At 37.7% G+C, this 13,149-nt stretch overlaps 1 protein-coding gene across 1 annotated transcript in view; it reads right to left on the minus strand.

Moving 5' to 3' along the window:
• TINAG (tubulointerstitial nephritis antigen) overlaps positions 1–13,149 on the minus strand; it is a gene marked incomplete at both ends in the record, with an annotated part of 84,109 nt that overhangs the window by 40,676 nt on the left and 30,284 nt on the right. Inside the window, 4 exons of the mRNA XM_080699729.1 lie at positions 5,212–5,335; positions 8,912–8,957; positions 10,252–10,432; positions 12,899–13,049. Of these exons, the coding sequence (XP_080555855.1) occupies positions 5,212–5,335; positions 8,912–8,957; positions 10,252–10,432; positions 12,899–13,049 (502 nt within the window). The remainder of the gene's footprint in view (positions 1–5,211; positions 5,336–8,911; positions 8,958–10,251; positions 10,433–12,898; positions 13,050–13,149) is intronic.

A 13,149-nucleotide genomic window follows, 5' to 3' on the forward strand; every position in this document is an offset into this window, starting at 1 on the left:
TTCTCTCTATTTTTAACATACTTGCCCCCATTTAAATAATAGTGCTGGTGGTATACAACTATAATCTCAGTAATTGGAGGCCGATACAGGAGCATTACAGGTTCGAGTTCAACCGCAGCAATTTAATGAGACCCTCAGTAACACAGTGAGACTTTGTTTCACAATTCAAAAAGAAAGAAAGAAAAATGGCTTGGGATGTAAACTGAAAGGTAGAAGGCACCTGGGTTATCTAAATAAGAAAAAAAAAAAAAACCTGAGTAATAGCAAAGGAGAACAATCTTAGAAAACAAGCTAAAAAGTAATTCATTTGTTGACTAGAAACACCTCATCTGTATTACAGACCAGCAAAGTAGTAGGTAGCTTGACAATATCTTTGTACAACACAGGTACCCACTGTCGTGAAGCTTCATTCTAGTACCAGAGACAGATAATGCATGATCATGTAAAAGGGCAATTAAGTTATACCCTGTGTTAGAAAGTGATAATTATATGAACATTTATCAAAGAGATTAGGTAAGGGGACTCCGAATTGCTGGAACTGTGGACAAGTAGAAGATTAAATAGTATATTAGTGGGGGTGGGGGACACTGAGAAGGTGAGATCTGAGCAGAAACTGGAGGATGACACAGAAACTAAGGACTTAGATACCTGGTAGGAGACCATTTTAAGAAACACCCTGAGGTGGGTGCTCATGACACAAGAAAGAACCACAGAAGCAGTGAGGACAGGGTACCAGTGAATAGAAGTTGGGACCAGAAACTTTCCTGGGTGGAAGCAGGTTACCCAGGGAGTCTGCAGGTCCTTTGGACCACCTTAAAGACCTTGACTTTGACTCTGGAAACATGGGGATCATAGGGCTCTGAGCAAACGAGTGACACGATCTAACCAATATTCTGAAAGGAACTGCCTGTTTTCTCTGTTGCAAATGGACTGTCGGAGGGTAAAGGTAAGTGCAGGAACACCTACCAGAAGTGACTTCCTCAACCCAGGTACAAACCAATGGGGAGCGCTGGCTCAGGTAAGGACCAAAGAGTGAAGAGCGGTGGCTTCTGGACAGAGCTGAAGGAGCCAAGAGCGTGTGACCAATTGAAAGTAAGTTGTGAGGAAGAGAATAAAGGAGGACCCACAGGTTTCCAGCCAGAGCACACAGGAGGATGGAACTGTCACCCACTAAGATGGAAAACTGTGAATGTGTTCCAAAGGACAGAGGAGAAGATTGAGAGTTCTGTTTTGGAAGCCTTAGATGTAAGGCATCTACCTCGCTAATAAGCTGTTTATAAGTGGGGCTACTAAATAGACCATGGAATATATAAATCTGGAGTGCAGAAGAGGGCTGTTGGCTGGAGATATCATTCAGTTGGTGCAGCTCTTATATGGTGCTGAAAACCAGGATGAGTTCAGAGACTGATGAGTTCAGCAGATTGTAAGTGAGAATAGAAGGGAAAAGAGGACCAAGACCTCAAATGGGGGCATGCCACACTGAGGAGCATGGAAGTACAGAAAACATAAAAGAAAAAAAAAAAACTGGAAGTTGTAGCCACCAAGCAAATCCTTCACAGAAGGAGGAGGAATGTCCGGAATCTGACCACTAGATTTTAACAGAGTGGAAACCACTGGCAACTTGGCAATAAGTATGTTTGAGGAGAAGAAAGGGACAAGGAGAAAGTAATTGGGAGGTTGGAGGAAGAAAGTATTAAGAAAGTGGGCACAGACAAATCTTGCTAGGAGTTTGCTCTACGGAGAAAAAGGAAAGAAAGTCAATGAGATACAGAAGGAAAGAAGTACAATAAAGGTTTTTTGTTTGGTTAGTTTGGTTGATTGATCCCCCTCCTTAAAATCTGAGAAATGACAGCAGTTAACAGCAGAAATGAAATGTATTAGAGAGAGTAGGCATAAAAAGAAAAAAATTGTCTCTGTTATTAAGTAGTTTAGAGGGGTCGGAGTATACAATATATACAAAGAGATTTAGGTAGAAGTGAGGATGATTCAGTTTTGTAAAAGTTGAAAGGAAGATGACGAGGGAGTATGCACTGCTGGGTGGTACTTCTGATTCCAGGAAGTGTTTTCTAATTACCTCTGTCTTTTCAGTGAAATAGAACACAAGGTTGTCATCTAAGAGTAAAAGGCGGAGACGTATCAGGGATTCAAGGAAAAAGGACAAGTTTTGAGATAATTGCCTGAAGAGTAGGAGAATAAACAAAGTTCAGAGAGTGCCTGCCTGTTGGTATTAGACCACTACTTGAAATTAGTCATGATAAATGAAAGTGAAGTCAGCAAAGCTACTAGTTTCTTCCAGCTATGTTCAGATGTACAGCCGCAGGCAGGAAACAGAATGAGTTGTATTGAACTGGAATTGAGGTTTTGCCAAGCTAAGATGATACATCCAGAAAGAGTTCAGGTTCTATCTGGGAGAGTGGTTGAGAAGATTCCCCATGGGATTTTAACCAAGAAAGTATAGCATAGAGTAAAGGAGACTGTGAACTAGCGGCTGTGTTGAATGGAATAATTCCTTGGAAACATACAAAGAACTGTTGGGGTCAGAGTGAAAGAGGTTGCAGACTGTAAAAGTCAGAAGTGCTAATCAGATAGTGAAACACATAGACGTGAGATAAAAATTTCTAAAGAATGCAGGAAATGAACATAGGGCTCGAAAGGAGTTAGTCAAGGGGACTGGAAGAGTCAGATAAAGACTTAAAGAAACAACACACATGAATTCTCTAACTATAACTCAAAGAAGACTTTAAATAACAACCAAATGAATGAGAAGAAAAAATTTTAAACATTTCAAAAGTTAGAGCCATTTGGAGAATAAACAACAAATACAAAAAAGGTAGAAGAATAGGTGGGTCAGAGCAGAGAAATCATATGCAGCCAAAAGCTAAAAAACAACAGCATCAGCCAGGTGTGGTGGCCCACGCTTGTAATCCCAATGCTTGGGAGGCTGAGACAGGAGGATCGCACAGGTTTGAAGCCAGCCTCAGCTACTTAGTGAGGCTCTCAGCAACTTAGTGAGACCCTCTTTCCAAATAAAGAATAAAAAATGGGGCTGGGAGTGTAAGTCAGAGGTAAAATGCTAGCTGGTTTAATCTCCAGTATTGCAAAAAAAAAAAAAAAATTATCAGCCGGGCATGGTGGCGCACGCTTGTAATCCCCGTGCTTGGGAGGCAGAGACAGGAGGATCGCACAGGTTCGAAGCCAGCCCTGCGCGCTGGCTTAGGAGACCCTGTTTCCAAATAAAAATGTTAAAATAGGTCTGGGAGTGTAGCCTGGAGGTAGAAGGGCTTCCAGGAACCTCAGTACCACCAAAAAAAAAAAAAAAAAAAAAAGGATCAATATCCTACATTAAAATAAACAGCATATATTTTATTATTTTTAGAAATAACTTTATTTGTGCATTGTGATCATACAATATGGTGAATTCAAAGTGACACATTTATATATGTCAAAAAATGAAGTTTTATTCTACCATAGAGAAAAAAATTATTTCATTTGTAGAAAAATTGATGGAGCTTTATAATATTATACTAATGGAGATTAGCCAGTCTCAGAAAGTCAGGGGCCGTATGTTTTTTTTTCTCATATATGGAAACTAGAGAAAATAGAAAAGAAAAGGCATTTCAGATAAAAATGTAGTGACAAGTAGGATAGTGGAAGACTATGTAGAAGAAGGTAATAGAAACATGAAGCAGAAAACACTGTATTTTTAAATTTTGAGATGCATATATTTTGATATCTCTGAATCAAGGTTAAGTCATAGAATCAGTTGTATTTTAGATTTCAAGGCATGTAGTAATTTAATAATTCAAATAATAGAGTATTTAAAATAGGGAAAGATGGTGATTAAAGACATTCTACAAAGCCGGTCATGGCTTTGTAATCTCAATACTTGGGGAGGATGAGACAGGAGGATCCCAGGTCCTTGGCAAGCCTAAGCTACTTAGTGAGGCTCTCCACAACTTAATGAGACCCTATTTCAAATTAAAGAATAAACTATAGGGTTGGGGTATAGCTCGGAAGCAGAATACCCCTGGGTTCAATTTCCAGTACCAAAAAAAAGAAGAAGAGATTCTACAAAATAAGTTTTCTATACATTTTAGGATTGATGCAATTTCCAAGATCAGTAGAATATAATTATTCAATTGTAGGTAAGGTTGTTTTGTGCAGGCTCAAGAATAGTGTCAAGAAGAATATGTTCAAAGGGAATAAAGTGATTTACTATGGAGGTTGAGAAACGACTAGAGTTTTGTTGTTGTTGCTGTTGTTGTTGTTGTTTGCGGGTCTGGGGATGGAACCCAGGGACATTCGACCACTGAGCTACACCCCCTGCCCTATTTTTTTTTTCTTTATTTTGAAACAGGGTCTCACTAAGTTGCAGAGGGCCTCACTAAGTAGCTGAGGCTGCCCGCAAACTGTAATCCTCCAGTCTCAGCCTCCCAAATGCTGGGATTACAAGCATGTGCCACCGCGCCTGGTGTAAGACTAGAGTTTTGCATGGAAACAAAACAAGAAAACTTTTCTGTGATATTTGAATTGGAGTGAGACATTTTGTGAAATTTACAGATTGGCCACAGTAAGAATGCAATTGAGAAGGTCCAGGTGAAAGTGGTTTCATGACGACTCCATCTTTCAGAGGAGGGCCTATTTGTGAAATTATCTACTCTTGAGGCACTAAGCAACACACAAAATTTGAACACATTTCTTGCCCTTGTAAAGGTGATTATATTTTACTTCCAAGATTGATCAATGTAATTTCAATCCTTACATGAATGCAGCATAACCTTACATCCAGTTAAAGGTGACCCTATCCCCTCCTTCTGCTTAATCGCTATCCTTAGTAATTCCATTATAAACCTTCTTGTCAGCTCATAATATACTTTGAATTTGCACCTTCCTTTTGACTATGCCATATATAGAATCTATTCCAATAACATATTTCCTTTGCCCTTAGAACAGACTCTTACGGACAAAATTCAAAAGTGAGAGTCAGGAAATGATCATCTTTCTAAGAATACTCACTGTGTCTTTAGTTCTCCTTAAAATAATGACAAAATAATAGCAAGGTTCAGAGACTTACTAAATTTGTGTCAGAATCTCCCATAAAGAAGTGAATTCTGGTATATAAATGCACTACATATTCTAATTTTCGGTTTCATTTTCCAAAAATAAAAAACAATATGCCAAATAATGAAGATTTTTGAGAACTTGCCTTACCCAGTGAGTTTGACTGCATGCGTCCGGAGTTTTCGATATTTTTCTGATTCTTCATTTGCGCTGATAACATGTCTATAAATCCCTGTCTTGTAGTGAAAGAAATCCTCATGGACTTGCATTATGGCTAAAATAAAACCCAACAGGACAAACGACACAGCTTTAAAAAGTCATCTTTCAAAGTCTCCAGAAATTCTCCCACCAAAAAAAAAAAAAAAAAAAAATCCATGGGTAAATTGCAAAGATCTGACTATGGAAAGGTAATGCACAATCAACCTAATTTTCTTTTCTACTTAATGGTTACAATATTTTCACACATTCTTATGAAAACAATTTTGAGCTACTTAGACTTTTACTTAAGTACATGTTGTACCTTTAAAACGCTGCTCAAATCTTAATCAACACAGACACTATTACGAGAAATGGAGCCCCTTGCAGCCAAGCACCACTACACTGCAGTGATTGCTGTTTCTCCATTAACCTCATCTCACCAGAAGCCTCTTAAAATCCCCATTAAGCCAGCAGAGAAAGGTGAGCTGGGGAAACCAGGCTTAAAGCAATTGTCTTTAATCCTTAGAAAGATATACACACCTTCCCTTGCAGAGTTTGAATAAACAGCAAAACCTTGGCAAAAGAATACTCTGACAGGGTCTCATCCGCCCAGGTCTGGAAAGCTAAGCCAATGTTGTATTATTTATAAAGGAGAGCTTGTACTTCATAAGGCCCTCCTTCCCTCCTCCACCTACATTATTTCTTTTCTGTATTATGTGCTGTTTTTCTTTTTTAATTTGCTTGTGTTTTTATTTATTTGTGTGTTTGTAATAGAGATTGAATCCAGGGATGCTCTACCTCTGAGCTACATCCCAGGATTGAACCCAGGGGTACTCTACCTCCAAGATATACTCCGAACCCTAATTTTATCCTTTATTTTGAATGAGAGTCTCACTAAATTGCAGAAGGCCTAAGTAGCTGAGGCTGGTAGCAAACCTACTATCATCCAGTCTCAGCCTCCCAAGTACTGGAATTACAAGTGTGTGCCACCATACCCATGCTGAGAGTGGCCTCGAGCCTCCCATTCTCCTATCTCAGCCTCCCAAGTACTAGGCTTCCCGACATGCCCCACCAGGCCTCGCTGGATTGAAGATTTTTTTATTAGATTTAGATACGTATACTTTGATGACTATGCACAACACTTGTCCATCTTAGTTTGACATGCATTTAAAATAAAATAGGAGCTAAGATCACTAACACTTCCTAGCTCCCAAAATGAGGTTTTCCCTCCAAGGTCAAATATAATCTTCCAATGTTCCACTTTGTATTGCCTATTTTAGTGTTACGTGTTAGTTCTGATGCCGTTCAAACAGTCTCAAAGGAGGCCAAATCTTCTCTATCTCCTCTAAAACACATTCCCCTGGGATTTGAAGAATGTCTAAAACTGCACTCTATGCAGTTTTCTACTTTTGTCCTCTTTTCCATCACTTATACTTATTTTCATTTCTGAAGAATGTGCAAAGTTATTTATTCACCATTCGACTGCTCTGACAACCTTTTGTATTAAGCCGGGGGAAGGCTGCATGAGCAGACAAGCACATTGCATCTACAGCAAGAGCCCAGCAGCTTTCCATTCACAAATGCAAAGGCATTGCTAGTGATTTCCCCTTCCTCTATAAACCACTGACTCCTTAACTCTAACGATTCATTCCCTTTCTGAGCACCATGAATAAAATATATTCTTCACTGCTGAAAAGTATTACCAACTAAAGAAACAGGTGAGAAGCCGTCGTAATTAACACAAAGATGCCATCTTCCTTCAGTTTCTGACACCAGACCAGGCTTGATGAATCCATAAATATGTAAGTATATAAGCTACTACAGTGAAATGTTGCTCTTGGAAAGCTAAAGTAGACTCGTTATACAGAATTCTAACATGCATGAAGACAAGAGAGCGGCCTTCATGATTGGTCTCTCTTACTCCTTGCTCTGACTGACAGGTGGCAGGTTCTCAACAAATGAATAATTTGCATTTTAATTTTATTACTTTGAATTTTCTCTTTGTTTTTGATTCATCATATGAAATCTGTGAACATTTATGCATATACCCATAAAGTAAACCTTAGGTATCCTCAACTTTTAATTTCAGATTCAAATTTATTCTGGCTGATTAACAAGAGAACACACCTTGAAGAGGAAGTACAATGATTCCAAGATTTAGAAGGGTTAACACTGCCAAAAGTTATCTAAGTGGAAAATGCCAAAGCTGGAATTTTAAGTCCATCTTGAGATAAATGTCTTTGCTCCTTTCAATTTCCAATTTGAAGTCAGACACGAATTTCCCTACTCTTACAACAACTAATAAACTTCACAGCTGGAACAGGAAAAAACTTTTTTCATTTGTTTTAAATTTTGTGAAAGGTCCAGGATTTTTTAAATTAAATTAAATTCAGGACACGTTTAGTGTAAGCTTTGTTTTCTCAGTAAGTAAATAAACTATTTAAACACAATTAGAAAATCCATGGTTCCTGCTATGTATTGAACCAACACTAATTAATTCAGAATGCAAGAAGAAACAAGAAGTGGCCAAATCTTCCTTAAGTATATATCAAATATTTTAAATTTAATTGTGGCTTATTTTTCATTCTACTTCTTGATAAAACATTTGGGGGCCTTCAGTATTCACAGTTTGAATTCCCATTTCAAGCCTCACTGAATTTATTTTCCACACACTTCAACACAATGTTCACACAGGAAATAAATTTTGTGAATTTATCCTTATCACTGTTATTGGTATAAAATAAAATAAAATTTTAAAAATAGACAAAAGGAACTATTATAGAAATGTATATCTGTGTGTGTAGGGTGCTGGGTATTTACCCAGGGGCATTCTACCTTTCAGCTACACCTCTAGCCCTTTAATTTGGAAACAGGGTCTTGCTAAATTGCTGAGGGCCTCACTAAGTTACTGAGACTGACTTAGAACCAGCAATTCAGTGAGGCCCTCAGCAATTTAATTCTTACTATTTCAGCCTCTCAAATACTGGGATTTCAGGCATATGCCACCACTCCTGGCCAGAGATAATATCTTAAAACTCAAAATCAACATATAGCATGTTACCATATATTTTTATTATATTCTGTTAATTTACTCCTAATAACACATTTACAAAATTGGTCAGATTTGAAAGCTTTCTGTAAGACACAAAGATCATACTGACTTATTTGATTTTCCTTTAACTAATAGAAAAAAAAGAAGATATCTACTCTGTTTCTACTATGAATCCTCAATTTTTAAAATCCATTACCTAATCCACTTAAACTGAAGGTAATTAAATATCTACCATTATATATGATTCTGAAATATGATCGAATGGATAGTGAGCCCACTGCAATTTAAGCACTTGGCACTACATGTTGGACTCTGGTTCATGACCACTTCGAAAAGACATAGCAGACTTTTTTCAAATGTGCCATTAATATTTAAGAGTTCAATTTATGAATGAGTCTATCTCCTTAAAATGAAATGGCAGCTAATGAAGTGATTTGATGAGCATCTCTCCTGTAACAGAGCTGATTTGAGAACTATTGAACCTTTATGAAGACCCTGAAAGTAATCTTTTTCCTTTTGCTATTTTTTTTTACATGAACTCAACGTAATGTTGTTTATTAAGGAATGAGTAAGACAAAACTGTATTCCACTTAACTTTACCTTGAACTGGTCCATTTTGCATGATTTCTTTCATTATCTCAGTTTCCTGGAATAAAAAATAAATCAAAAGGCATCATCTTTGTTATCAGCCATCCTAAGATTACTGCGTGTTGTACAATATTAGCTGCCGTGCAATCAGCTTGGGCGTTATATAATCCCAAATGACTTGACAGTTTTCAATTTATTCTTGTTCATGCCTCAAAATACTTACATGTGAAAGATCACATTGATGAGGTTGCTAAAGACATGATGTGTTCATTTATTTTATTAAATTTTAGCACTAAATAATAATATGGGAGAGGTAAGAAAATGTAATCACTTTGCATGGTCTCAGATAAAAAATAATCAGGGAAGCTTAAAGCCAGGTTTATCACTGGAGAAAAGTTACCATCAACATTTGGATCATAAGAACCACTACAAATGAATGTTTAAGGAGATTCCCTAGTTGCTTCAATACAAATATTTCTGTTACCACCCAATGTGCCCTGACTAGGAGGTAAGAAAATTTGTTTTATCCTTCTCTTTCTCCCTTCCTTCCTTCCTTCCTTCCTTCCTTCCTTCCTTCCTTCCTTCCTTCCTTCCTTCCTTTTCTTACGTGCACATGGAGCACAAAGTATAAACTAGAAACATCGTGTCCCACTCTTTTAATCCCAGTACTTGGTAGGCTGAGACGGGAGGATCTCAGGTTCACAGCCAGCTTTAGTTACTTAGTAAGGGGCTGTTAAAAAAATGAAGAATAAAAATTAGGGCTGGGGTATAGCTTGGAGGAAAAATACCCCTGGGTTCAATCCCCAGTACAGAAGAAGAAGAAGAAGAAGAAGGAGAAGGAGGAGGAGGAGGAGGAGGAGGAGGAGGAGGAGATATTTACTGTGCATCTATCCTTAATATATTTATATTTTGATAGTATAATCATAAAAGCACAACAAATTTTATTATCATATAATAAGTTCTATTATAAAGACAAGCATAAAGTGCCATGGACACAAACTAAAAAGGAATCAGGAAAACTTCACAGAAAAGGTTTGCTCTAGTCCTTGATTCATAAGTTCATACACACACACACACACACACACACACACACACACACACAACTTAAAACTTCATTTCATGGGGCATATTTTAGTTTCAGCCAATCCTTTATACTGTTAATATTATGAAGATTAGAAATCTCACCCAAACTGAAAAATCTTTAATGAGCACTCTAAGAACATAACAAAGTATATCTGAAATAAAATTTTAATTTGGGCTGTAGTAGTGTTAAGTCATTTTAAAATAGTAGCTATACTAGAGGAGCTACCTATGTTGAAGGATGTCAGCCATCAATAAGTAACCAGACTTACATTGGAAGAAACTCTATATGGAGGAGAACACTGGTAAATCCTGTTGGACTTCTCTATGTTGTTGGGACAGGGCTTTGTGGCATGCCGTTTTCCCCGCCCATCAGACCGACTTGCCATGGCACAGACATTATTGGTGGCATTTTGGTCTTTGAAAAGTGGATAGCATGCATGAGATACCAATCTATGAGAAATAAGCCCAAAAGCAAAGATAATAGTTAGGAAATATCACAATATCCCATCTGTATTCATTTTTACTGAACATTCATAAATCACGCTGGCTACCTACATATGTAACTTTTGAAATGTCACCTGACTCCCACACAGCGGCTCAATGACATTGTATTCTCCCCTACCCAGTTATTTCCTCACTATAATTCTTAAATCTTACTTCAATCCTTTGTTGATAAATGATTCACAAACATGAAAAGTGGCCATTGATAACGGCTATGGTAATATTAATAGGGAAAAGACACCTTCGACCTGTGTATATACTAATAACGTAGAAAAGCCAAATTAAATAGGAAAAAGATTATAATTTGATCATTTAAAGATATTTTAATAAATTACATATGTTGTAGAATGATGGTTGTATTGTTGTTGTTTTATTAATTTATATACTTTCTTCATAAGCCTTTAATTGTTATGCCTATAGTTTATAATAATTTGGGGGAAACAGTATCATAATTACATGATATTTAAAATTAATAAAATAGAAAGTGATCAGATATATAAATTATACAGAATAATAAAAATATTTTGATTTATGATATTGAAGCTGAACATACCAAAGTACACATTATTTGCCTCCAAATCTAATATAATTTTATTAAATAAAGAGGCATATTATAAGGGAACTAAAACCACGTGGTTTATAGATAATTAATGCTGAAAAATGTAAAAATATCCACTAAAGTTGGCTCAAGAAAATGTAATAATGTACAATAAAGTCTGAGACTGAGCAAGGAGCATGATGCAAATGAAGCCATTAAAAACATTCAAACATTTTAAAATGCTGCAGTAGCCGGGCATGGTGGCGCACGCTTGTAATCCCTGCACTTGGGAGACGGAGACAGGAGGATGGTGCAGGTTTGAAGCCAGCCGCGCTGGCTTAAGAGACCCTGTTTCCAAATAAAAATATAAAAAGTAGGTCTGGGAGTGTAGCCCGGAGGTAGAAGGGCTTCCAGGAACCCCAGTACCACTAAAAAAAAAAAAAAATTTAAATGCTGCAGTAAATATGCTACATTTGCATTAAATGCCTAGTGCTATGGACTTAATTGCATCAATCTAAAGTTCATGTGTTGAAGCCCTAACACCCATGTGATTGCATTTGGAGCTGAGACCTTGGGAAATAATTAGGTTGAAACGAGGTTGTGAGAGTGGGCCCTCTGGGATGAAATCAATGCCCTTATAACAAGAGGAAGATGCACCAGAGCCCTCTCTCACCTGGGAGACACCACAAAACAGTGGCCATCTGTGAGCCAGGAAAAGGACCCCTACCAAGAACCGAATCAGCCAGGACCTTGATCTTAGACTTTGTAGCCTGCAGAGCACAGCATCTATTTTTTAAATCACCCAGACTACCATATTTTGTGACCGTAGCACAATAGAATGAATACAGTGAGGTTTACTTTGGCTTCAATGATCATTTATATTTTGAAGATCCTTTGCTTTTGTCACAGTACCAAACAGAAGCCAGCCAAACGATATCAGCTCGCAATGTCCATTCAAAGCATCATTTTGTTATGGAAAATATATAAAAAAAACTTTAAATGGATTGTCACCCTTCAGTATCTAACATTTCTCTCTTCCACAGCCTCTAACTGTTCTACGGAGATCAGGAGCGCTGAGTGGATGAAAGAACAAGCGAGCCCCTTTTCACGCTGCTGCTTGTCAGCGATGGGTTCCTGCGCTGAATTATTCAGCTCTTCAGTAGAACTGTTCTTACAGCAGAGGCAGGGGACCTGTGTTGACATCACCAGACGATGAGAGAGGAGGAAAACACAACCTTTCAATTTTCACCAAATGAGATGTCAACAAGTAGTGATGCTGATGAGCTGAAGCAATTGAAAATGGCTTTTTCTATTTCATTTCTTTGGTTTTTAATCCAATTTTTCTCAAATTATTTATTCATCAACCTGGCTAACTAAAAAGCATGACAGAGCTATCAACAGCATTGGTTATTCTCTCTGTGGATCCCAGTAGAACCATTTGGCTCAGAGCAAGAAGAAAATGTTTGCTTGGGTCTTCAAAAGTAAAATTCACATGAATTTATCTAGAACCATATGCATCCTTTAATGATTCTTTCCAATACCTTCTAATCTTAATAAATATCAAGGATTGAATATATTTAAATATGTCGTTTATTATATTTATATAGATGTAGCCTGGTTTTATTAAGAAGATTTTTCCTTACTCTATTTTTTTTTTTTTTTTTTTTTTTTGGTGGTACTGGGGATGGAACCCAGGGGCCTTCTACCTCCGGGCTACACTCCCAGACCTATTTGTATATTTTATTTGGAACCTGCGCGGTCCTCCTGTCTCAGCCTCCCAAGCGCGGGGATTACAAGCGTGCGCCCCCACGCCCCGCCTTACTCTAATTTAACTGTGCTCATACGAATCATAGGAACACATGTTGGGCTCTATTTACCCACGTTTTCTCAGGTACCACCAAGCTCTATCAATGCTTCCACTGTTGCATCCATGACGGTTCTTGGCACAGCAGGAGATCAAATTCTGAGGGGACAGATTGGCTGTGTATCGACCCTTGGACTGAATTGCTATTCGGTCAGCCGCCACACCTGTGTCAGAGAACAGTGATTAATACTCAAATGGCACACTGCCTGCTACTTCTAGTAATGTTAGATAACCTTTTTGTTTAAATTCTAAACTCATATTCAA

The sequence above is a fragment of the Muscardinus avellanarius genome (genome assembly GCF_963383645.1).
Source record: "Muscardinus avellanarius genome assembly, chromosome: 8".
Taxonomy (NCBI): Eukaryota; Metazoa; Chordata; class Mammalia; order Rodentia; family Gliridae; genus Muscardinus; species Muscardinus avellanarius.